Source organism: Penicillium arizonense (assembly GCF_001773325.1).
Source record: "Penicillium arizonense strain CBS 141311 chromosome Unknown PENARI_contig008, whole genome shotgun sequence".
Classification (NCBI taxonomy): Eukaryota; Fungi; Ascomycota; class Eurotiomycetes; order Eurotiales; family Aspergillaceae; genus Penicillium; species Penicillium arizonense.
Window position 1 is genome coordinate 812,085 of NW_019173285.1, and position 18,845 is coordinate 830,929.

The 18,845-nt window shown below is 51.6% G+C and overlaps 7 protein-coding genes across 7 annotated transcripts; 4 read left to right on the forward strand and 3 right to left on the reverse strand.

Moving 5' to 3' along the window:
• Positions 1-745: 745 nt before the first annotated feature.
• PENARI_c008G04267 (uncharacterized protein) lies at positions 746-2,164 on the reverse strand (the record flags this gene model as incomplete). Its single annotated transcript, XM_022631415.1, has 1 exon — positions 746-2,164. One exon carries the CDS (start codon positions 2,162-2,164, stop codon positions 746-748), a length of 1,419 nt encoding a protein of 472 aa, XP_022488520.1.
• Positions 2,165-5,460: 3,296 nt separating this feature from the next.
• Positions 5,461-9,039, reverse strand: PENARI_c008G09628 (forkhead domain protein; the record flags this gene model as incomplete). Its single annotated transcript, XM_022631591.1, has 1 exon — positions 5,461-9,039. The coding sequence occupies one exon, from the start codon at positions 9,037-9,039 to the stop codon at positions 5,461-5,463; it is 3,579 nt and encodes a 1,192-aa protein (XP_022488535.1).
• A 750-nt stretch (positions 9,040-9,789) lies between these two features.
• Positions 9,790-10,695, forward strand: PENARI_c008G06083 (uncharacterized protein; the record flags this gene model as incomplete). Its single annotated transcript, XM_022631472.1, has 2 exons — positions 9,790-10,282; positions 10,397-10,695. 2 exons carry the CDS (start codon positions 9,790-9,792, stop codon positions 10,693-10,695), a joined length of 792 nt encoding a protein of 263 aa, XP_022488562.1.
• Positions 10,696-11,179: 484 nt separating this feature from the next.
• On the reverse strand, positions 11,180-12,412 carry PENARI_c008G06088 (cyclic nucleotide-binding domain-containing protein; the record flags this gene model as incomplete). Its single annotated transcript, XM_022631473.1, has 1 exon — positions 11,180-12,412. The coding sequence occupies one exon, from the start codon at positions 12,410-12,412 to the stop codon at positions 11,180-11,182; it is 1,233 nt and encodes a 410-aa protein (XP_022488564.1).
• Positions 12,413-13,350: 938 nt separating this feature from the next.
• On the forward strand, positions 13,351-15,015 carry PENARI_c008G11780 (carbohydrate-binding module family 48 protein; the record flags this gene model as incomplete). The annotated part of the gene is made up of 3 exons (XM_022631670.1): positions 13,351-13,373; positions 13,479-13,608; positions 13,765-15,015. 3 exons carry the CDS (start codon positions 13,351-13,353, stop codon positions 15,013-15,015), a joined length of 1,404 nt encoding a protein of 467 aa, XP_022488724.1.
• A 507-nt stretch (positions 15,016-15,522) lies between these two features.
• Positions 15,523-16,779, forward strand: PENARI_c008G01234 (ELL-associated factor; the record flags this gene model as incomplete). Its single annotated transcript, XM_022631307.1, has 1 exon — positions 15,523-16,779. One exon carries the CDS (start codon positions 15,523-15,525, stop codon positions 16,777-16,779), a length of 1,257 nt encoding a protein of 418 aa, XP_022488640.1.
• Positions 16,780-17,572: 793 nt separating this feature from the next.
• Positions 17,573-18,175, forward strand: PENARI_c008G02999 (uncharacterized protein; the record flags this gene model as incomplete). The annotated part of the gene is made up of 2 exons (XM_022631369.1): positions 17,573-17,788; positions 18,074-18,175. 2 exons carry the CDS (start codon positions 17,573-17,575, stop codon positions 18,173-18,175), a joined length of 318 nt encoding a protein of 105 aa, XP_022488557.1.
• Between the last annotated feature and the right edge of the window lie 670 nt (positions 18,176-18,845).

An 18,845-nucleotide genomic window follows, 5' to 3' on the forward strand; every position in this document is an offset into this window, starting at 1 on the left:
AAAAAAAAAAAAAAAAGTGAAGCAGAAAGAAGAGAGGAAATGATTAACGCCGGGCACTGCGTGGAGCGTGACGAATGGGAATAATGTACGACATGAAGGGAAACGCAAAAGCGGAAGAAGGAAAACACTCTATGGGTAATCACCGCGAGACACAATGCCGAGCAAAAAACAGGAAGAAGGGCCGAAGATATAAACCGAAGTCATGGGTAATAAACAAAGTAGTCAGATTTTGGGGATTCGTGATCGTCGTGACTGCGGCTCCGGCAATCCTTGGGATGAAAGAGTCAGGTGAAACCACGATGGAATTTTGAAAATGCCACCAGATCCAAAAGATCAATGTGCAGGAAACGAAGTGGCCTGGGGGGTTGCATCGTGGAGTTGCCGGAGCATGCCATTGTCCGCCGTAGGAGCGTTTTTTCCTCTTTTTTTGCGTTTTTTGAAATTTTTCGCTTGGCCAACGAGAACCAGCAGACGCAGAACAAAAGTACTTTTCGGGTGACGCGGCATGCCGATTGCCCATTAGCGTGTGAGGCTAGCGAGACAAAAAGGTCAAAAGGCGCAAAGGTGGAAACAAGAAATGAAGAAAACGGTATCAGCGAAATAAATCCACGCGAGTCGCCCAGAGAAACATAGAAGTCTAAAGTTGCAGTGAGAAAAAGGCTCAGAGAGACAGCCAGACTGGAGGTCTTAAGCCGTTGATGTCGTCTGTTCCATCTGTTGTAAGCAAATAGTCGAAAACCGTCACTTAGGTGGCGATGATCGGCTGCATTGTGGGGAATGCACTGGTGCTCATGTAGTGCTCCAAGTGCTTAGCACAGTAAGTGCAGCCGCACGACGAACCGTGACCAGTCCACACACTCTGTGCAAAGGGCAAACCGTACGCTGGGGTGTGATGGTAGGACGGAGGCTGGGATCGAGGTGCTTGGTGAGACATGTACTGTGGGGGTGCGTTCCAGCCTCGCGAGTAGGGCGGGGGTGGAAGCGGGTTCGAGTATCCCCAAGGGCCGACCGAGTAGTAGTCGGGGGTGTTGGGTCCACTGGAAAGGGCGGAAGGAGGCGAGTATTCAGATGCGGTCGGGTTCAACCAGGAGTTCTCCACGTTCGAACCGCGTTGGTACTGCGGCGGGATGGGACCCTCGGGCGACATGAGAGGCTTGGTGACGCCTTGGCTGCGAAGCACGTTGGTCTCAAGAGGAGCCAGAGTCTGGCGAGTTTCCTGAGCACGGGCTGTAGCCTTGGCACTCCAAGTGTCCCAGTGAGCGCGCCACGAGGCGAATCCGTCCTGCTTGTCGTAGATGCGGTCGTGGATCTTCCAGTCGAAAGCGAACAGCCATTCCAGTTCCATGCGGTTCAACTCGGCAACTGGAATGTTGCTGACCTCCGCCCAAGACTTGTTCTGGAAGGTGTTGTCATCGAGGAACTTGCTGCCCAACAGGAGAGATACGGTCAACATGCGATACACTTGGCCATTTCCTCCCTTGGTGACGGCGCGTTGCGCCGAGAGCACACGCATCCGGCTGGCCAGATAGAACAGACCGAGCAAGATGGTGGAGCTGGGCAGACGAGTCGAAGACAAAATCTGATAGACGTATTTCCGAAACTGGGGAGTAACCGAAGATCCTGGGTAGATGCTTCGCCTTATGTCAATATCTGCAATGTTGATCTGTTTGGCGAACAATTCATACATTCCCTGGGCCATTTCCGCCACGAAGTCGGACATGCGATCCATCTCGTAATCCAGGTGAGCGGCGACACCTCCGGTAGCCTTCTCCTCCTTGCGCGGCTGTTCGGGCCGTTGCATCGGGGCGGCTTCCTGTCGACGGTACTGGGGTGGGATAGACGATTCCATGGGCGGGAGTTGGACGTTGCTCCTGATAGGGGGCAGGGTTGCGGCCAACGGGTTGAACATGGCTTGCTGGTTCAACGCATGGAGATCACGGGCCGGGTACATCGGATGGGCGGACTGAGGGTGAAGGTTCATCGAAGTCGGCTTGGCGTAGCAGAGAGACTGCGAGTACTGCTCGATGAATTCATTGCCGCTCTGGTGGTAGCGAGGAGGGAATCCCGCGTGACCAACCGGGTAGAACGAGGGGTCATCCATACGACCACCGTTGACATGGGGAGGAGTGGGCAGGCCGTGGCCTGGGACGAAGAAGGACGGCATCTTAGAGAGTAGGGGGGGAAGAGATACCAGTTCAGGATGGAGAGCTAGACGATTTCTGAAGAGTCAGGTGTTAGCATACCAGGCCACTGGGGAACAAAAGCCGATTGACCGAGTGACACGATTTCAAGAAAATAAGTCGACGAACCGTCAAAAGCTCCACCAGATCCTGATCCTGGGGGGTAGCGAGAACGCTGCTCAGCGAGCGGGTCGCTCTATTGTTGTCTTGGAGAGCAGTCTCTAGTTGAAGGACATGGGAGGTTCGATCCAGAGAGACGTCAAGAAAAGAGTGAAGGAGTGTGGTGAATTGAGGGAAAGAAACCTCGCTTGCAGGGTCGAACGATGCGAGAAAGAGGAGTCTTTGGATCACAATTCAGTCAATTCAAAGTGCTTCAGGAGGCGAATAACCAGATCGAGGTGACAGGGAGTAGCCCAGTCGCACTGAGAACGCGTGAGAAGAAACGACCTGGAGAAATAAGATTTCCCCGTAGAAGTAAACCTCACGAGAATGAGGTGAGCAACGACACTTAGTGAAAAGCTCGTTGACACGGGAGAGAGGGTTGATGCAGAAAGAGGTGAAGAAGGATGGAGAAGAGGAAAAGTGTACAGGGGCGTTGTGTGGGAAAAGGCCGTTGGTAATATTACGTGTATTAGGAATACAGGAAGGCCTGGACGGCGGAGTTGGGGCTTAGTGGGGGCCTGTATTGGTGTGTCGGGGCGTGTATAGGGGCTGTATGCACCCTGAAATCTAAATTTGCACACCCTGCCCAGGTGTGTTTCGCAATGATTATTACTTGATTATTTGATTTATTAAGAAATAGAAAATGACGATTCGTTATGATTGGGTTGAGTATAAGGAATTCACAGACTCTGTACTCCGTACTGTAAATCAAATTCTACCAAAAAAAAAATGACCCTAACTGGTGATGCAACGCTCGTGTCACTGGTTCGGACTAAAAAAAGGATCACTCCTCTTACTAAGCACTTCTTTTCTTTTCTTTAGTCCAGGCTATAAGTTACCGTAGATACATTCCACCGTTGCTAGGCCTACCTACATATCTTGTCTAAGTTACTCGCGACCTCATAACACATAACAATGTATTCATACAGCATCACACCCATTACCCCGTACAACCAAGCAAGGGCAAAAAGTGACCATATGACACGCACAAGAACACTTATCTAAGCACTACTAACCTTCCGGTCCCCATCATTGGCCACATCATGTCTGACTGGCCACCGGGGATGTACCTACATATATGACTCACTAAGACCTAGACACTCACCAGAGACACTTCAGGATCCGATTGTCGATCCCTGCAGTGTACACATAGCGTCATGTCGCATGGCACTGGCGCATGGCTCCGGCACTGGCAGTTACACTTACACTTACACCTATAGACTAGGCAGTGATCTATTAGATTGATGGTAACACCCCTCCCATTCACGTTACTACAGTATACAACTAATAGTTTCTGATTCTGTACATATACATATATGCATACCGTAAAAGACGCATAGATATATTCACCCCTTCGTTCCCTCTCGGAAAGCTGCCGTGCGGGTTTAATGCACGTCCCAAATCCCGGACACAACATAGAGGAGAACTCCAGTTTCGTTTAGGCTTAGATGGGCGATGGAGAACATCCGCTTTTCTCAATACAGTACGGAGTTCGGAGTACAAGTACCTGATTGTCAGAATAAATAGCATTTGTCTAGGCAACTACCTGTGCGTAAGGACCTACAGTATATGTAATGTATCGCCCCTACTGGATTCTAGAAAAAAAGAAATTCATAAATTACAAATCGATAGAACACGCCCCTCAGATCTCGTGCCTTGCCATGAGGCTTTCCTTGCCTGCTCGCCGATTTCGTCACTGTGGTTCCTTGACCTTGGGCTTCGCTTTGGCCTCTCTGTGATCTATCCGAGGGAAACCGGGCGCTTAACTTATATGTACATGTACTATAGATGAGAGGCAATATCACATTCCTGCCTATGCTATAGAATAAAAGCAATAAATATGTACCCAATAACAAGGCAGAATATACTCTTTACTCTTCCCGGTGAATGTGTGACTCTAAGCTAATAAAAAATATACCAAAACCCTTTGAAACAACGAACACTCCTGCAAAAGAGTGGAGGATATGGAGGGGCCACGGCAAAAAGGAAAAGAAAGCTGCCCAACCGGCTACATCCGGCAACAATCCCTGAAAGGAAATAATAAAAAAAAGGGAAGAAAAAAGAAAACGTCAGTCTCCATGATTTCCAGAGTCTGGAGCTGCACCTCGATGGGGGGGGGAACATGGAGACACTCAAAGTGTATTTTTGAGTGTAACCCCCGTGAATTAGGCGGACTTAGGGATTTGTCGGATTCGGCTGGCCCTGCAGGCCTTCGCCCCCGCCCCCCCCCCCTCTCCCCCCCCCGACTATTACAATACTTTCACTATTTCTTTTTGGTGTTGGCACGGGGCGGGGGAGGCAAATTCCATTCGACTATGTGATGTACATGTAGACATGTATAGATAAGTTAAGTGAGGGAATGTCAAGGGAGCGAATCGGACGTGGTTTTTCATGGGTTTGCTACTTTTGCTTTGGGTGCTGTACAGTGTATACATGTATGCATGGGGTATCCGTTCAGCCGGATGATACAGTAGATCGTTGCAGGTGATCCCGAGGTTGGCGTACAGTATGCGTGTTGGGGCTTTTCTTTTTTTCCTTTTTTGTCTACTTGGAGTTGGAGGAGGTACGGTATGATCGTTCCGGTCAATGTGATTGGTATTTCTATCATGCTGAGCTTTTACGTCAGGCGGATGACGCCTGGATCAAAAAGGAGAACAAAATGGGAGGGATTCCACAGTTGGATGGATATCCTGCTCCCCCGGGAGCGTAGTCTTTATTAGACCAGCTTGCCAATGAACAAGAATGAAATCGATGAATGTATCGATGGGACAACAAAAATTGGAGGCTTACGCAAGCCTGTCGGCTAGAACAGAGGGATATCATTAAGATTCAAGGAATCCAGACATGTCGCAAAAAAAGAAAAGGGAAAAAAGGATAAAGGGGGAAGAAAGGACGAAAACAAAAAACAAAACCATAAGACTCGTATATTCGATAAGTCGTCAGGGAGAGACCATTCTCTCCATCTCAGTGCGGGTCGATGGACCTCCATGGGAGGTTCAAATGGAAGGCATCGATCCACCATATAGCACGCCGGCTCGCAACAAGCCCAAGCTTGGCCTAGCCTATAGACCCGAATTCGGGGTGCTGGACTTGAGGGAAGCCGATAGCTTGAAGCCATTTATTCATCCTTCAAACTTCCGACCAGGTTGCGAAGCACATCCATGATGACGGCTTCGTCCTTTGGCTCGCCGCCGGGGAATGAGCTTTCAGTAGCATTATCCAACACTCGTGCGCGGGCACTTCGAAGAACTTCCCGGATGTAGTTCTTGTCCTCATAATCTTCCATAAGAACAGCCTCAAAGTCATCAATTGCCTTGTTTGCTCGATCGGTGAACGAGGATGACTCTGGCGGACCAACTGGCGCAGGGTTTTGCTGCTGAGGTTGGTGATGGTGTTGCTGCTGTTGATGGTGGTGGGACTGAGGATGAGCCGGGAGTCCCGATGGCGGGTGGGAGTGTTGGTGTTGGTGTTGGTGCTGTGGCTGGTGGTGCTGCATCGGCGGTTGCTGCTGAGGTTGATGTGACATCGGCTGTGATGGAGGCCGCACCGGTTGCTGGTGCTGAGGTTGGTATGGCTGTCCATTGGGTGGAGGGTAGGCCTGGGGTTGCGTGTTGATGTGGGGCGGTTGGGAGGGCTTTTGTGATGGGTAGGGAGAGTGGTGCTGAGGAGGTCCCTGGGGAGGCCGTGGAGTCTGTGTCTGTTGCTGCTGGCCTGCCTGCGGAGCCGCACTGGATGCGTAGGGAGAGGTGTAGGTGGATGGTACGGTCTGCGCGAAGGCAGCCGGGAGGTTGCTGCGGATAGTGCTGGGGATGGGGAAGGATGCAGCGGCATTGATGGGTGCCGGTGCTGACACAGGTGCAGGTACGGGCGCAGGCGCAGAAACAGAAGCAGGAGCAGGAGCAGACACAGAAGGAGCCGGGACAGGGGCAGGTGTAGAAACAGGAGGCGGGGCGGAGATGGGGGCAGGAGTGGGTGCCGGCGCCGGTGCCGGCGTGGAAACCAGGGGTGGAGCGGGAGTTGAAACTGGCACTGGAGCAGCAGTAGGAGCGGGTGGAGGAGCAGGGGTCGTCAATGGAGGTGCATAAGGACTTTGTCGCGGTCCTGGCACAGAGGCTGGGAAAGGCGCAGGCGGAATTGATGGGAACTGGAAGTGTTGAGGCGGATTTGGCACAGGTGGTGGACCTTGAGATGTGGGAGCATAAGAGTGGGCAATCTGTGGCATGTATTGTTGTGGAGCAGGCGTTGGGGGATGCGAGGCCTGCGGTTGCGGCGGAGGCGACGGGCGTCGCTTTTTTTCTTTCTCAACCGATGCGCCAGGTATCAATTGCCATGACCAACCCTTGCCATCTCGTTCTGCGTGCATGAACAGATGGCCGTTGCCATTGAGGTTATGTCGCACACTGGATGTCCAGCCCTCGGTCTCACACTTGAAGCGGAAATAAGGATACTTCAGTTTCAAGGCCCTGTAAATCTGTTTCAACGTCATTGGCGTGCCAGCTTCCGTCAAAGCATCAAAGATGAGAACAGCGTAGTTGTAAGGAGGCTTGGCCAAATCCTCTTGTGTGTAAGCAGACTCCGGAGGATAGTTGGGAGAAGGTGATCGTGATGGCTTGCGCTTCTTGACCGGCGGGGGCTTGACATATTCCTCTTGACGCTGTTCTGGAATCTGACCACCTTCCGTCGAAGGAAGAGGAGAATCCATGAGTGTTCCATCGGGCTTCTTTCTCTTGGTATACTTCCGCTTCTCCGCTGGTTTTGACGTTGGCGACTCAGGAACGACAGACTCTTTCGCGACTGTTTTTCCAGCCTTGGGTACCTTGAGAGGAGGCGGCGTGACACCACCGTTGGCTTCGCGCTTAGCGGCCATCTTCTGCTCACGGGCAAGTTCAGCTCGCTCGCGCTTAGACATGATGCCGTCCTTGGGAGGGCGACCAGGTCCGCGTCGGCGGGCTGGCTGCGATCCATTATCTGCCTCGATAGACTCCATTGCCTTCGAGGAATCTGTATCCTTCATCTTGAGGCTAAGCTTGGGCACCTTGGATGGTTCCCTGCTCTCCCCGCTCTCGCTCCCAAGCCTCTCTGATTCATCAACGTCATTATCGACTTCGATCGAAGCACGAGGGTCTTCATCCTCTCCCTCTGCATCCTCTTCTCCGTCTGGCAACTGTTCTTCCATCCTATCGGCGCCTGTTTCACCAATGGGAACATCTGGTAGCAAGAAGCGAATGCGCACACCGCCAATCTGAATATAATCACCACTGTGTAGCGGACGAACTTGCCCTGGCGATAGCCAGTCGGCTCCAATGAAAGCTCCGTTTCGACCCATTACTTCCATCTCGAACAAATTGCGGTCAAAGTTATATGAGATGCGAACATGCCTGCGAGATATACCCCGATGACCCGCGGCACTGCCGTCAACCGTCGTCGGGGGGTGGATAGGGATGGTGGGACAGGAATCAGGAGATGGAAGCAAAGCAAGCGTATCAACGGGCTTAGCATCACCATTTCCATCTTGTAGGGACTGCATCGCTAGAGCGTTGTAGTCTGTAGTCGACTGTAATTGGGCCGGGTTTGCATGCAGGGGTACAACGGCCTCGTCCACCGAGGACTTCGAGGATCGTCGACTGGGATTCATTCCACCCGGAAGATGCGGAGGAACGTCTGGATCGAATCCCATGATGCCTCCACTATCGCTGACAACGCTACCCATCATGGCAGCGCTTTCCTCCCGCTTCATACGGTTCGGGGTGTGTGATGTGTTGCCTCCACTCGAGCTCTTTGCTCGAGAGCTTCGCACGGCCTGCCGGAACTGGAACTCTCGATGGTGGGCAGCGCGCGCGGCTCGCACGTCTCGCCCGAGGATGAACGAGTAGGTATTGCAATAGAAATGCCCATCGTCAAACTCCAACTTGGCAAATGCTTGGATCTTAGGCTCCGACCCAGCAATTGATGTAGCTCCATCTTGATAACCCAGGGCCGAGAGGTCGGCGCCTTGCGAAAGGAAAGCGGCGGTGAGGAGTTCGTTTTGGTGGAGAGCCTCGAACGCATTTTTCGGGGCGGCGTTAAAGTCCAAGGGCGGCAGAAGGGAGGGCTGCTCCGTATCTAGTTTAGTGTTTAGAGGATCGGTAAGGGTGCCCATTGCATCGGACGAGGAAATTCCTGCATGGCCGAAATCCTGATGCGAAGGATTTGTTCCCATCATCTCATTACCCAGGGCCTTTCCGTTCAGCAAATCCTGAATCTCGCGCGATATTGACGGGTCTTGTTGCAAGCTTGGATCGATGGAGGTAGCGTGGGTATTTATATCGAAAGGCTGAGAATGATTTTCCTCCAGTTTGAAGTCCATGGACATATCGTGGTCCTCCTCTCCAAATTGCTGGGCAGTTGTTGGATTCGGCGCAGATTGATTGCCGAGGAGTTGAGCTAAAAGGGCGCTTGCAGCGTTTTGCGTATTGGTATCTTGTTGACGCTGCGAAGCTGAGATATCGTGGCTGTCCGAACATTCGGTCTTAATTCCGACATCTGTGGTTGGCATGCCCTTTGGCGTTGACGGGGCAGAATTATTCTGCATGTCGCAAATTGCGGAGTCGTTTCGGGGATTGGAAGGGGGCGTGGAGTTATGGGAGCCGCCATAGTCGTACATGGGCGAATCTGTACCTGGATCAGGTGGCCGGTGGCCCACAGCTGGCGCAGTCATGGTCTGCGACGACATGACAGGCTGGTGGAAAAGAAGGGAAGAAGGGAACAAAAGCTGAAGTTCTCACTTTGGGCCGGGCGGTGAAGACGGCCGAGTTGGTTGCTGCAGCTAGCCGTAGTGCAGGTGCCATCACCGAGTGTAGGCCATGGAGTACTTTTCTTTCTCGAGTTCTGCTCTTAAAGATCCTGATCTTTTCTCGAGGGGTAAGTGTTGGGGAACATATAAGGGAGAAGAAAAGTGACGATCCTCTCCGGGACAAATTTTCTTTCCCGCCCCGCCCAGTCCATCCCGATCCACTGGTTCACCGGTTTTGTTGAAGAGCTTCAGATCTATACAGGAGATGCATGTAGATTAGTTTTGTAGATATTCTATGCAGTGTTCTTCAGTTCTCCTTCACAATCTCCTGTTATACTTATATTCCCCTTGCCCTGGCAGTTCAGACCAGTGGAGTCGACCCCTCTCCTGATATTCAGTGGCTTGCCTCCACTGGAGGTTGGATAAGATGAGGGGGGAATAAAAGGCTAGAACAAACAGAGCCAAACACCTATTCTGTAAAAACTTCAAAGCATAGTATATAAGGAGGGACTACATACTGTAGGGGTAGGCGGAGAACATGAACTCATACATCAGCAACTTTACAGTCTACACTCTAAGCTATACTCTTATCGCGATAACTTAACATTCACGTCAAAAAAAAGCCACCTCCTCGCCCCTTCACCTCCCAATTCTAACCCCTATAAACCCACCAAAATGCCCCCGAAATCTAAAAAACAAGAACCCAAGCCACAATCCCGCCCAAAACAATCCCAATCCCCAAACTGGCCACCCCTCCGCCCCCTCCTCCCCGCCGCCGATCTAAGCCTGGAACCCCTCCTCCCAGACCAGATCTATCTAATCCGCAACTTCCTCCCAGGATCTCTCTGCAAAATCTACGCCTCATTCCTGGCGTCCCTCCCGCTGACGACAACACCAGGTAAACCGAAGAAGGATGAGGCGTTGCGGGTGAATGATCGGTTCCAGATTGATGATGCGCGGTTTGCGGAGATGTTGTGGAGTCAGACTTCTTTGAGGGAACTTGTTACGGAGAGGTTTGACGAGGCGGAATATGAATATGAAGATGGGGATAGCTCGCCCGCCCAGATCGCCGAGCGAGCGCGCAGACTTTGGGGTGGAGATCCGCTAGGGTTGAATGCCAATATTCGCATTTATCGCTATACAGCGGGTCAATTCTTTGGTCAGCACTGTAAGTCAAGTCAAGCATTCAATTCCAATTCAACTTCCAATCCCATTCCCAAGAGTATCTTCACCACTCCATAAACAACCCCAACCTAAACTAACAACTCAATTCCCAAACCAGACGACGACTCAAACAACATAACCTTTCCCCCATACCCCTCAACAGCAACCTCAAGAGCAACGCCTGCACGCACAACTTGGACCCTGCTCATATACCTGACCTCCTGCACAGGCGGCGAAACAGTCTTCTACCCGGAAGCCACGCGGGCGAACCGGAATCCGGAGCCGATTGTCGTTGCGCCGGAGGTTGGGATGGCGCTTTTGCATCGGCATGGGGATCATTGTATGCTCCATGAGGGGATGGAGGTTACTGATGGGGAGAAGTGGGTTTTGAGGAGTGATTTGGTTGTTCCTAGGTGATATATGTGTATGGATCATTCATGGATGGTTAGGGTTATGTTAGTGGTGATCGTGGGCTGGTCCCTACGGGGCCGGATATATTGCACTATCGGCGTTATTGTAAAACCAACGGGTTGAATTGAGTACTTTGTTTTAGTTTAGTCATTCTGGCTTGGGACTATCGGAATCAGGTACGAGTAACAAGTAATAATGTGACAGGGACGACAGTAGGTCACCTGTAGGTGGATAGGACGCGCATAAGCAGACAGGATTTAGATACAGTCAAGGTTCGTAAAGAGTGTAGAGATCAAGTGTGAGGGAGCTGAGTGGAACACAAGAAATGAAGAGAAAAAAAGCCCATGAGTTATTTGCGGTAGCAGTAGGCAAAACTCAAAGATGTGAATTGACGACACTCTCGTATGAGCAAAGTCGGAGTCTAATTCCCCGATTTCGGCTCTGAAGACACCCAATCCCTGAGATTCAATTTCATCGTATCATTTCACCTTCATTTGGAAACAGGAGACTTGGCAGCATCCAATTCATACTCGGCCCGTCTCATAATCTCCTCCACAGGTCCGAGAAGCCTCTTGAATCCATCACGGCCCAATCGCGCAACCTTGACTTCCGTCTTGGTGGTGATGCTCGCCGCACGGGGCTTGTCATCCAACAGCGCAAGTTCGCCGAAGTAGTCACCGCGGCTGTATTTCTTGACTGGTCCCGAGACACCGTTCTTGGTAGCTTCGGCCTCACCCGACTCCAGTAGGTAGAATGCGTCACCGGGGTCGCCTTCGTGGATGATGGTCGAGTTTGCCGGGTACTTAATTGTATCTAGGGCATCGGCGATCTTTGAGCGCTCGTAGGGCTTAAGAGAGGAGAGCAGCGGGACTTCCTCTAGGAAAGCCTCGTACATGCGACGTCGCTGGAATGCCGAGTCCATAAGAATTCGGCGGAAGGTAATGCGGTCCAGGGCCCACAGAGTACTCTTTGGGTCGGTGGAGATGACTGTCGCGGCACGAGGGGCGTTGTACATCAAAGCTAGCTCACCGAAGGAGCCTCCGGGTCCAGTCGACGCCACCTTGTTACCCAAGCCATCGGGGCCCGGCTGCACTGCGCCGGAGGGGTGGATGTAGATGTCAAAGTTACCTTTCTCGACGATGTAGAAGTAATCTCCAGCGTCGCCTTGGGAGATGACTTTGATATCCTTGGCCGGGATGGGCTTCTCGACCAGCGCATCCAGGACTGTCGTGAATTGATCGTCGTCGAGGTGGGAGAAGAGGAAGTTACTGCTGACAGCGGCCTTGAGCCGGGAGACCTGCTCCTCCGTCTTTGGGTGGCGGGGAGGTGTCCAGCTGTCCGAACCCGCTTCGGTAGGATTTAGAGATTCTGCCGACACAGAGGTCCGGCGACCCAGCGCGTAGTTATTGGGGAATCCTTGCTGTGCGGTCTGTCCCGGGAGAGGCGCTAGCTCGCCTTCTTGCTCGTCGTCGTCTTCGTCGCCCTGGAAGGGGCTTCTGCTGAACAGTGGTCCTCCAAATTGTGTCCCTCCTTCCGCGGCTGCGCTGCCTCCGAACAAGGCGGTGCCCACAGACGTGGCACCCGCGTTGTTGGCCTGTCGGAAAGTCATGTCGGTGGGTGACGTCACTTCGAACTCTTCATCCTCGCTGATTTTAGGAATTGGGGACTTCTCGCGTGAGTTGGTGTTCACTGATGGGGCTGACCCCGAGGTGTTCTGTGCCATATCGGTAGGGCCGGAGGGGCCGTCACTCCGGCCACGCTGAAGCTGAAGCTGAAAGGAATGGATATGTGGGGAGACGGTGTCTATGGATCTCTGAGAATTAGAGAACGGAGGATGAGGAGGAAAGAAGCTGAGCATGGGAGAGCAGTAGAAAAGAAAGAGGGGCAATGGTGGGGGAGACTAAGAGAGGTGTGTCTCGGGAGAGAATAAAAAGAAGCAAACAAGGACCTACCTGGAAATTGAGTCCGGCTTAGAGTAGAGTCAAGTTGAGAAGAGAGGGAGAAGACGAAGAGGGGTACAGCTTGGTCTGAGCTTTCGTCGATCACTCTACTTTACTTAGGTCGACGTCACTTAACCAACTTATGGAGAACCCAATAAGAGAAACTACATGTATGACTCTGGGATCCAACATCCATGCACATTTCGTTCCAAGTGTCTTCTAGAAAGCCGGACCGTATTGATGATCATTGCACCTTTGCCACCCACACCCCGTGGCGAATAGGAGCTTGTAGTCACTTATCCGCACCCTGCCGCTTTCAGAGTCACAGTGGGGAATCTGCACAATTCTTTGGAACTGGCTACATTCTGTAGATTTGGAGATATTATAGACGTTATCTGCATGTAATACCTTGCTTCCTTGTGAAGCGGCAAATATCCTATTTTTACTGGTGCAATTAGGCAGACTATATGCCCCTAACCCCTGATATATGTACACGGCACTCCGTGGCTGCAAATAGTAAAATGTAGTAAAAAGTCTAGCATTATGTGCCCTAAGTGTACGGAATAGATAGATAGTGGAAGATTCACCGTTCCTTGACCGGAGGGTCTGTGTCACCCCCCACTGCTTTAGTCTTTAAGACGATCATTCCTTTCCTTCCCAATCTTCCAAGGTTCTTCCCAACCTCTTAATTTTACCTTCCTTTCTGTCTGAATTGCTGGAGATGGGAAAATTCACATTCAAGTGGTAAGTCATATGTCTTTTTAAGGGGGAGAGATGGCTCTCTTAAGAGTAATCTCCTCGAACTCGAAGCTGTGGCACATTAGGTCGCTGACCGGTTACTTGCCTTAGGCCCAACAATGCGAGCGAAGTGTTCGTGACAGGCACTTTCGATGATTGGGGTAAGACGGTGAAACTGGACCGGGTAGGCGACATCTTTGTCAAGGAGGTGTCTCTGGCACCTGAGAAAACCCTTTACAAGGTGAGAGCTCTCTGAAGCGGTGAGAACCTGGAAGCCTTCTAGGCACCTAGCCTCTCCACTGACGTCACATGTGTTTCCCCCAACTACTTAATGTCGCTATGACTCTTGCGACGCTATCTCCTTGTTCTACTTATTTTATTTACTGACTTGAATAAGTTCGTCGTCGACGGTACTTGGACCACAGATAGTAGTGTGCGACAGGAGAACGACGGCCACAACAACTTCAACAACGTCCTCCTACCTGAAGAGATCGTTGACTCCACCGACGCCCCGATGTCTGGCGTCACTCCAGATTCCACTACCGCGGCACTTGCTGCCAATGTGCCCAAGGAGCCAAATGGCAACCTGCCTGGCACCTTCCCTGACACTCCCGGCCAGGAGACTGAGCAGACCTTGTCGGTGGATCCCATCCCCGCATCAGGCGGCTATGGCAACCCCGTCAAGCTGGCGCCTGGCGAAAAGGTCCCTCACTCGAGCGAGCTCCACAACAACACTGTGGACTCCACTGTGAACCTGGACAAGGAGTCATACGAGAAGGGCCAGACTCTTCCTGTTGGCGGAAACCCAACCAACACGTCTGACGCCAACACTTCGGACGGCAGCGCTTTCGCATTCACCATTCCTCCCGTCACGAAGAACATGATACCCGAATCCAGTCTTCCCATCGGGGGCCCTGCGCAAAGGGCAGCTGCTAATGACAATGAGCCCACCTACTCCGGTGGTCCCGCCCAGCAGGCAGCAGCGGCTGACCCTGGATACACCATCCAATCTGCCGCTCCCACCTCTACCACGGCTGCATTGGCTGCCGACGTTCCTCTGGAGTCGAAGGGCAAGCAGACTAACGGCAACAAGCCTGTTGAGGAGGTCCCCGAAGTGGTGAAGGACTCTCTCGCCGAGGCCCACCAGGACCCCGAGGCTGCTGCGAACCAGGATGCAGTCGACGAGAAGAAGAGATTCGAGCAGGAACTTCACAAGAAGGTCGATGTCGAGGAGTCTGCAGGCGCCCCGGCACCAACTGTGACTGCGGCCACCCAGCCCTTCGCCCCTCACCTGACTCTTGCTAGTGGTTTTGACTCGTCAGATGTGTCGCCGACTTCAACGCCTCCCCCTGGTCGCAATGCTGCTGCCGCCGCCGCTCCCACCTCGGCACCCAAGACCGAGCCCAGTGGCCCAACTGTGACCACTGGTGTGGAATCTGCCCCGACTGATGAGACTACCACCGCCAAACCTGCCGGTCCCACAGTGACGACTGGACCTGAGACTACCAAGGCACCCGAGACCTCAACCCCCAAGCCCGCGCAAGAGTCCAAGCAGTCTCCCAGTACTGAGGGTGCTTCTACTAACGGCGACAAGAAGAAGAAGCGTCTGAGTGGCTTCATCCACAAGCTCAAGGAGAAGTTCAAATAAATGAGACATGCCCATTTGGTCTGGTTGGGGGCTCTTAGATGGCTGCAAAAGCTGACTCGCCTTGTTTTGACTCTTTGTTTGATACCTCCCACTGTTTTATCGCATTGTATTTCCACGCCGCTTTTTTGTTAATGTCTCGGCTGGTAATCGTCTAATGGAATCCTTTTGGCTCGGCAGTATTGACCAATTTCCATCCCGAAGTCGGAGCCTGCGTAAAATGTAGTACAGAATTCGGAGCATAACAAAGAGACGTATACAGTATTCCATAACTAAATTATCTCTGTATCTCTACATTCTGTTTATCTCTATACATCTAACTCACAGTATTAGTGTTTAACTTGTTTTTGGTAGGGTGGGGAGAACTGGGTCATTTCCTACTTCCGCGTTCTCCACCTCAACCTTTCCCCGACTTTGGCCCTCTCTCTCTCTCTTCTTCCTCCCTTGCATCCTGCCGAGCCCTCGAATTCTTGACTTCGGGGTCACTGGCCACTGGTCTCTTCCTCAACCATGGCAACCCCCACCCTCTCCGCCATGATCGATCCGACCAAGCAGGCCGAGTACCCAATTGTGCTAGGCGAGAGACTTGCACAGAGGTTGGACACAAACAGCCTGGTCAACATTAACTACAACTACAAATCCAAGTCTGCCACCCCACAACAGCGCTCAACCATCACCCCCTCCCAATCGCAAGATCTCTACGACCTCTCTGTCACCGATAAGGCCCCCAACGCCGATCACACACTGGCCTGGTCATACAAGGGTAGTGAGGACCCGTCGAGCGAACAAAACCTGGTCCTGGTCTTCGACCCGGAGCGCAAAGTCTTTGTGCTTGAGCCGGTCTCCACAACTTTCAATTTCAATCTACGCTCGGCGCCAGGAAAGACGGAAAAGCAGGTCCGCGAACAGTACGAACAACTCCAGATAAAGTATGAGGATGAGCCGACGACTTCGGGTGAGGACCGCCATGCAGGGGATACCAGCGACGATGAGGGCCCCGCCGACCCAGACAACCCATATGACTGGCGACACTACCTTCCCAAGAACCGCGGGCCGGGTAATAAGTACTGTTTACCTTCGCATAACACTACTCCGGAACCTTCTATTGCAAGCCGGGCAAACACGCCCGTGATACCAGCCGCCAAGCCCGTCGCAAAGCCACTGCCTCGGCCAAAGGCACAAGCGAACCCGCTACGACAGCAGAAGCCAGCCGCGAAACCGCCAGCTGCGAAACCACCCGCCGCCAAACCTTCCCCAAAGCCAGCCGAGCCGGTCAGCCAGCCTGCTAGCCATCCCACTAGCCAGCCTGACACGCTTGAGATTGAAGATTCTCGCTCGTCACTGTCAGATGCTGAAACGGGATCTCAACAAGCCGGCCAATCACCAAGTTCAAATATCATCATTGACGGCGATCTCATTATCGACATGGGCTCTCCACCTCCGTCCCGCTCCTTCAGGGTCAACCCCGCATACTTTTCATCAAACAATACACCCGCCGACGGCGAAAACGGTGAAGAAGAAATGGGCGAATTCAGACTCCCCTCTCCAGTCGGAACAACCACCCATCCGACCTCCTCAGCGCCGACAGGCACAACAACCCAAGGGGACGAAGTCGAAGATGACGATGCCCTGGCTGCAGAGATGGAAGCCGCTTTCGAGGAAAGTGCCCGGGAAGAGGAGGCTCGCAGCCATCAGTACAGTCAGCCCACCGCTTCCAGGCAATATGTTCCCAGTGATGATGAGAGTGAGGTCAGTGAAGAGGAATAGTGCAGTGTACTATTTTCTTGATTGTACAAGAAGGGTTTTGTCTATTGCATCAATCAGCGTGGCGCTAGGTCGGACTTTGATTCCAGAATACGAGATACCAATTGCTTAGGGACTTTTTTTGTCTTGATTATTTTTGAACGATATGTCACCTTATCAATATCTGATTTGTATTATTGCTTTTCTGCGTGGTGTTGTCTTTAGCTTTGAAACATCCTTGGAATTGTATTAAGTGAGTTGAGGCTGAGATTCTTTATTTGCAGTTTTCTCATCTGAGAGACAAAGAGAAAATCGTATCACTTTTAGATTTGTACTCAGCCAGAATAGTCCAACACTTCTACGTCTCGCTATAATTTGACAGCTCATCGTCGCTACCTACCTCCTACCCTGCTCATACCTCAACTATATAAATACCTTTATCTCACCTCCACCTCTCTTTCCTTCATCAAATATCATCTTCTCCCTCAACATCTTCCTTCCTTATATATCGTCTTCCTTTATTATATACCATCTTCCTTCTACCGACCTTTTCTCCATTCCATCTTCTCTCCTTTCATTCACGACTCCTCAAAAGTCACCCAATTATATATCTCTGTCAAAAATCACCTGGAAGGACATTCTGAAGCCACAGGACGACTCAACAATCAATCCCTGACATATTTTTCACTTTTTCCATTCCCGAGCAGACTTCGAACTTGCTCACAAAGTCCACTCATGACCTGCCATACTTGAATTGAAAAAATGGTCTTTGGGGACGACATAGGCCTACAAGACATTTCCCCGTCCATGAAGCCTCATGACTGAGGCTCACCGTTATGTCCGCAGCGTTGCCCCGACGCTAATCCTGGTGCCGGATGCCCTGATCAATACGTGGATTACAGAGGTGGAGAAGCATTTCGGCGACTCTTTGACGCTAATCATCTTCTTCGATTCCAACACTGGAGACCGGCGCCGCAAGCTGGTGGAGCTCCAGAAACCCCTCGATAAGCTCGACCTCACCGTCCGTCCACCGGTACAACGGTTATCCTGTCGTCCTACCAAACCTGTGCCCGTCGTACCACCCGCGAGATCGATCTTGAACAGAGAATGAGATCAACTCTGTTGGTATTCGATTTGGGGACCACGATTGCGGGGACTCGCAACCATGAGAGAGCCAAGAGAGTCTTCACCACTGCGTCAGCTATTCTGTTACTGCGCTAATCAGACGCGTCGTTTGTCAAATCGTGAGACAAACAAATCTCGCCATTGAGCCAACATTGCGTTTGCGGACTTCAATTACGATACTACATTGGGGAAGACCACAACTGAGACTGTACTGTCACCGGGTGGCTTGGCCAGACAGCAGACAGCTTTAGTCGGGTTCCGTGACCCCAGTTTTCCGCTAGAGACGGCAGGCTAAAGATGAAATGAACCGTTCTTGACTTGACTCTTCCCCTTTCCTCCTCTGACCTTCACTACAGGATCGCCTATATAGGAAGCAGGAATTCAGTTATTAAACATTCCCCCGGGAAACGCGCTAAAATGGCTCTCAAAAGACCCTTATTCATTCGAGCCGTTTTCGAGCCATTTTAGAGTCTACTAAGTTAGTCTGAGACAATTAATATCCTCAACATTGGACGGCTTGCGGCTAATAAGGCTGATGTGGCTGTCGGAGATAGGCCGGAGCATCACGCAGAAGATCCAATTGAATTTGCAGCCTGCATGTATTATTTATTGGGAATCCTGCAGTGTTTCGGCTATACTATATTCTGGTGATTTTTGTCCAGAAGGATCTTGAGGAGATGTGATAGGCCATGGCGTCGTTAATATCATTCTTGGCGGGGGCCGCTCAGGTACCCGCAGACTGCGAGGCAGGGGTAATTAATCCTGCTATGGGTCTTTTTCAATTATAGATGTGTTTGCAACCTTTTTACTCTGAGCATTCTATCCAATTATGCCTTGGATGTAACTTAGTTGTAGTGTCTGTTCGAATGATATAAGGCATCTGTCTAGAATGGATACTTCGCCCAATATGGCAAGTACAAGGGTCTGTGGAGCTTTGTACTATAGTTTCACCTCTATAGTAAACG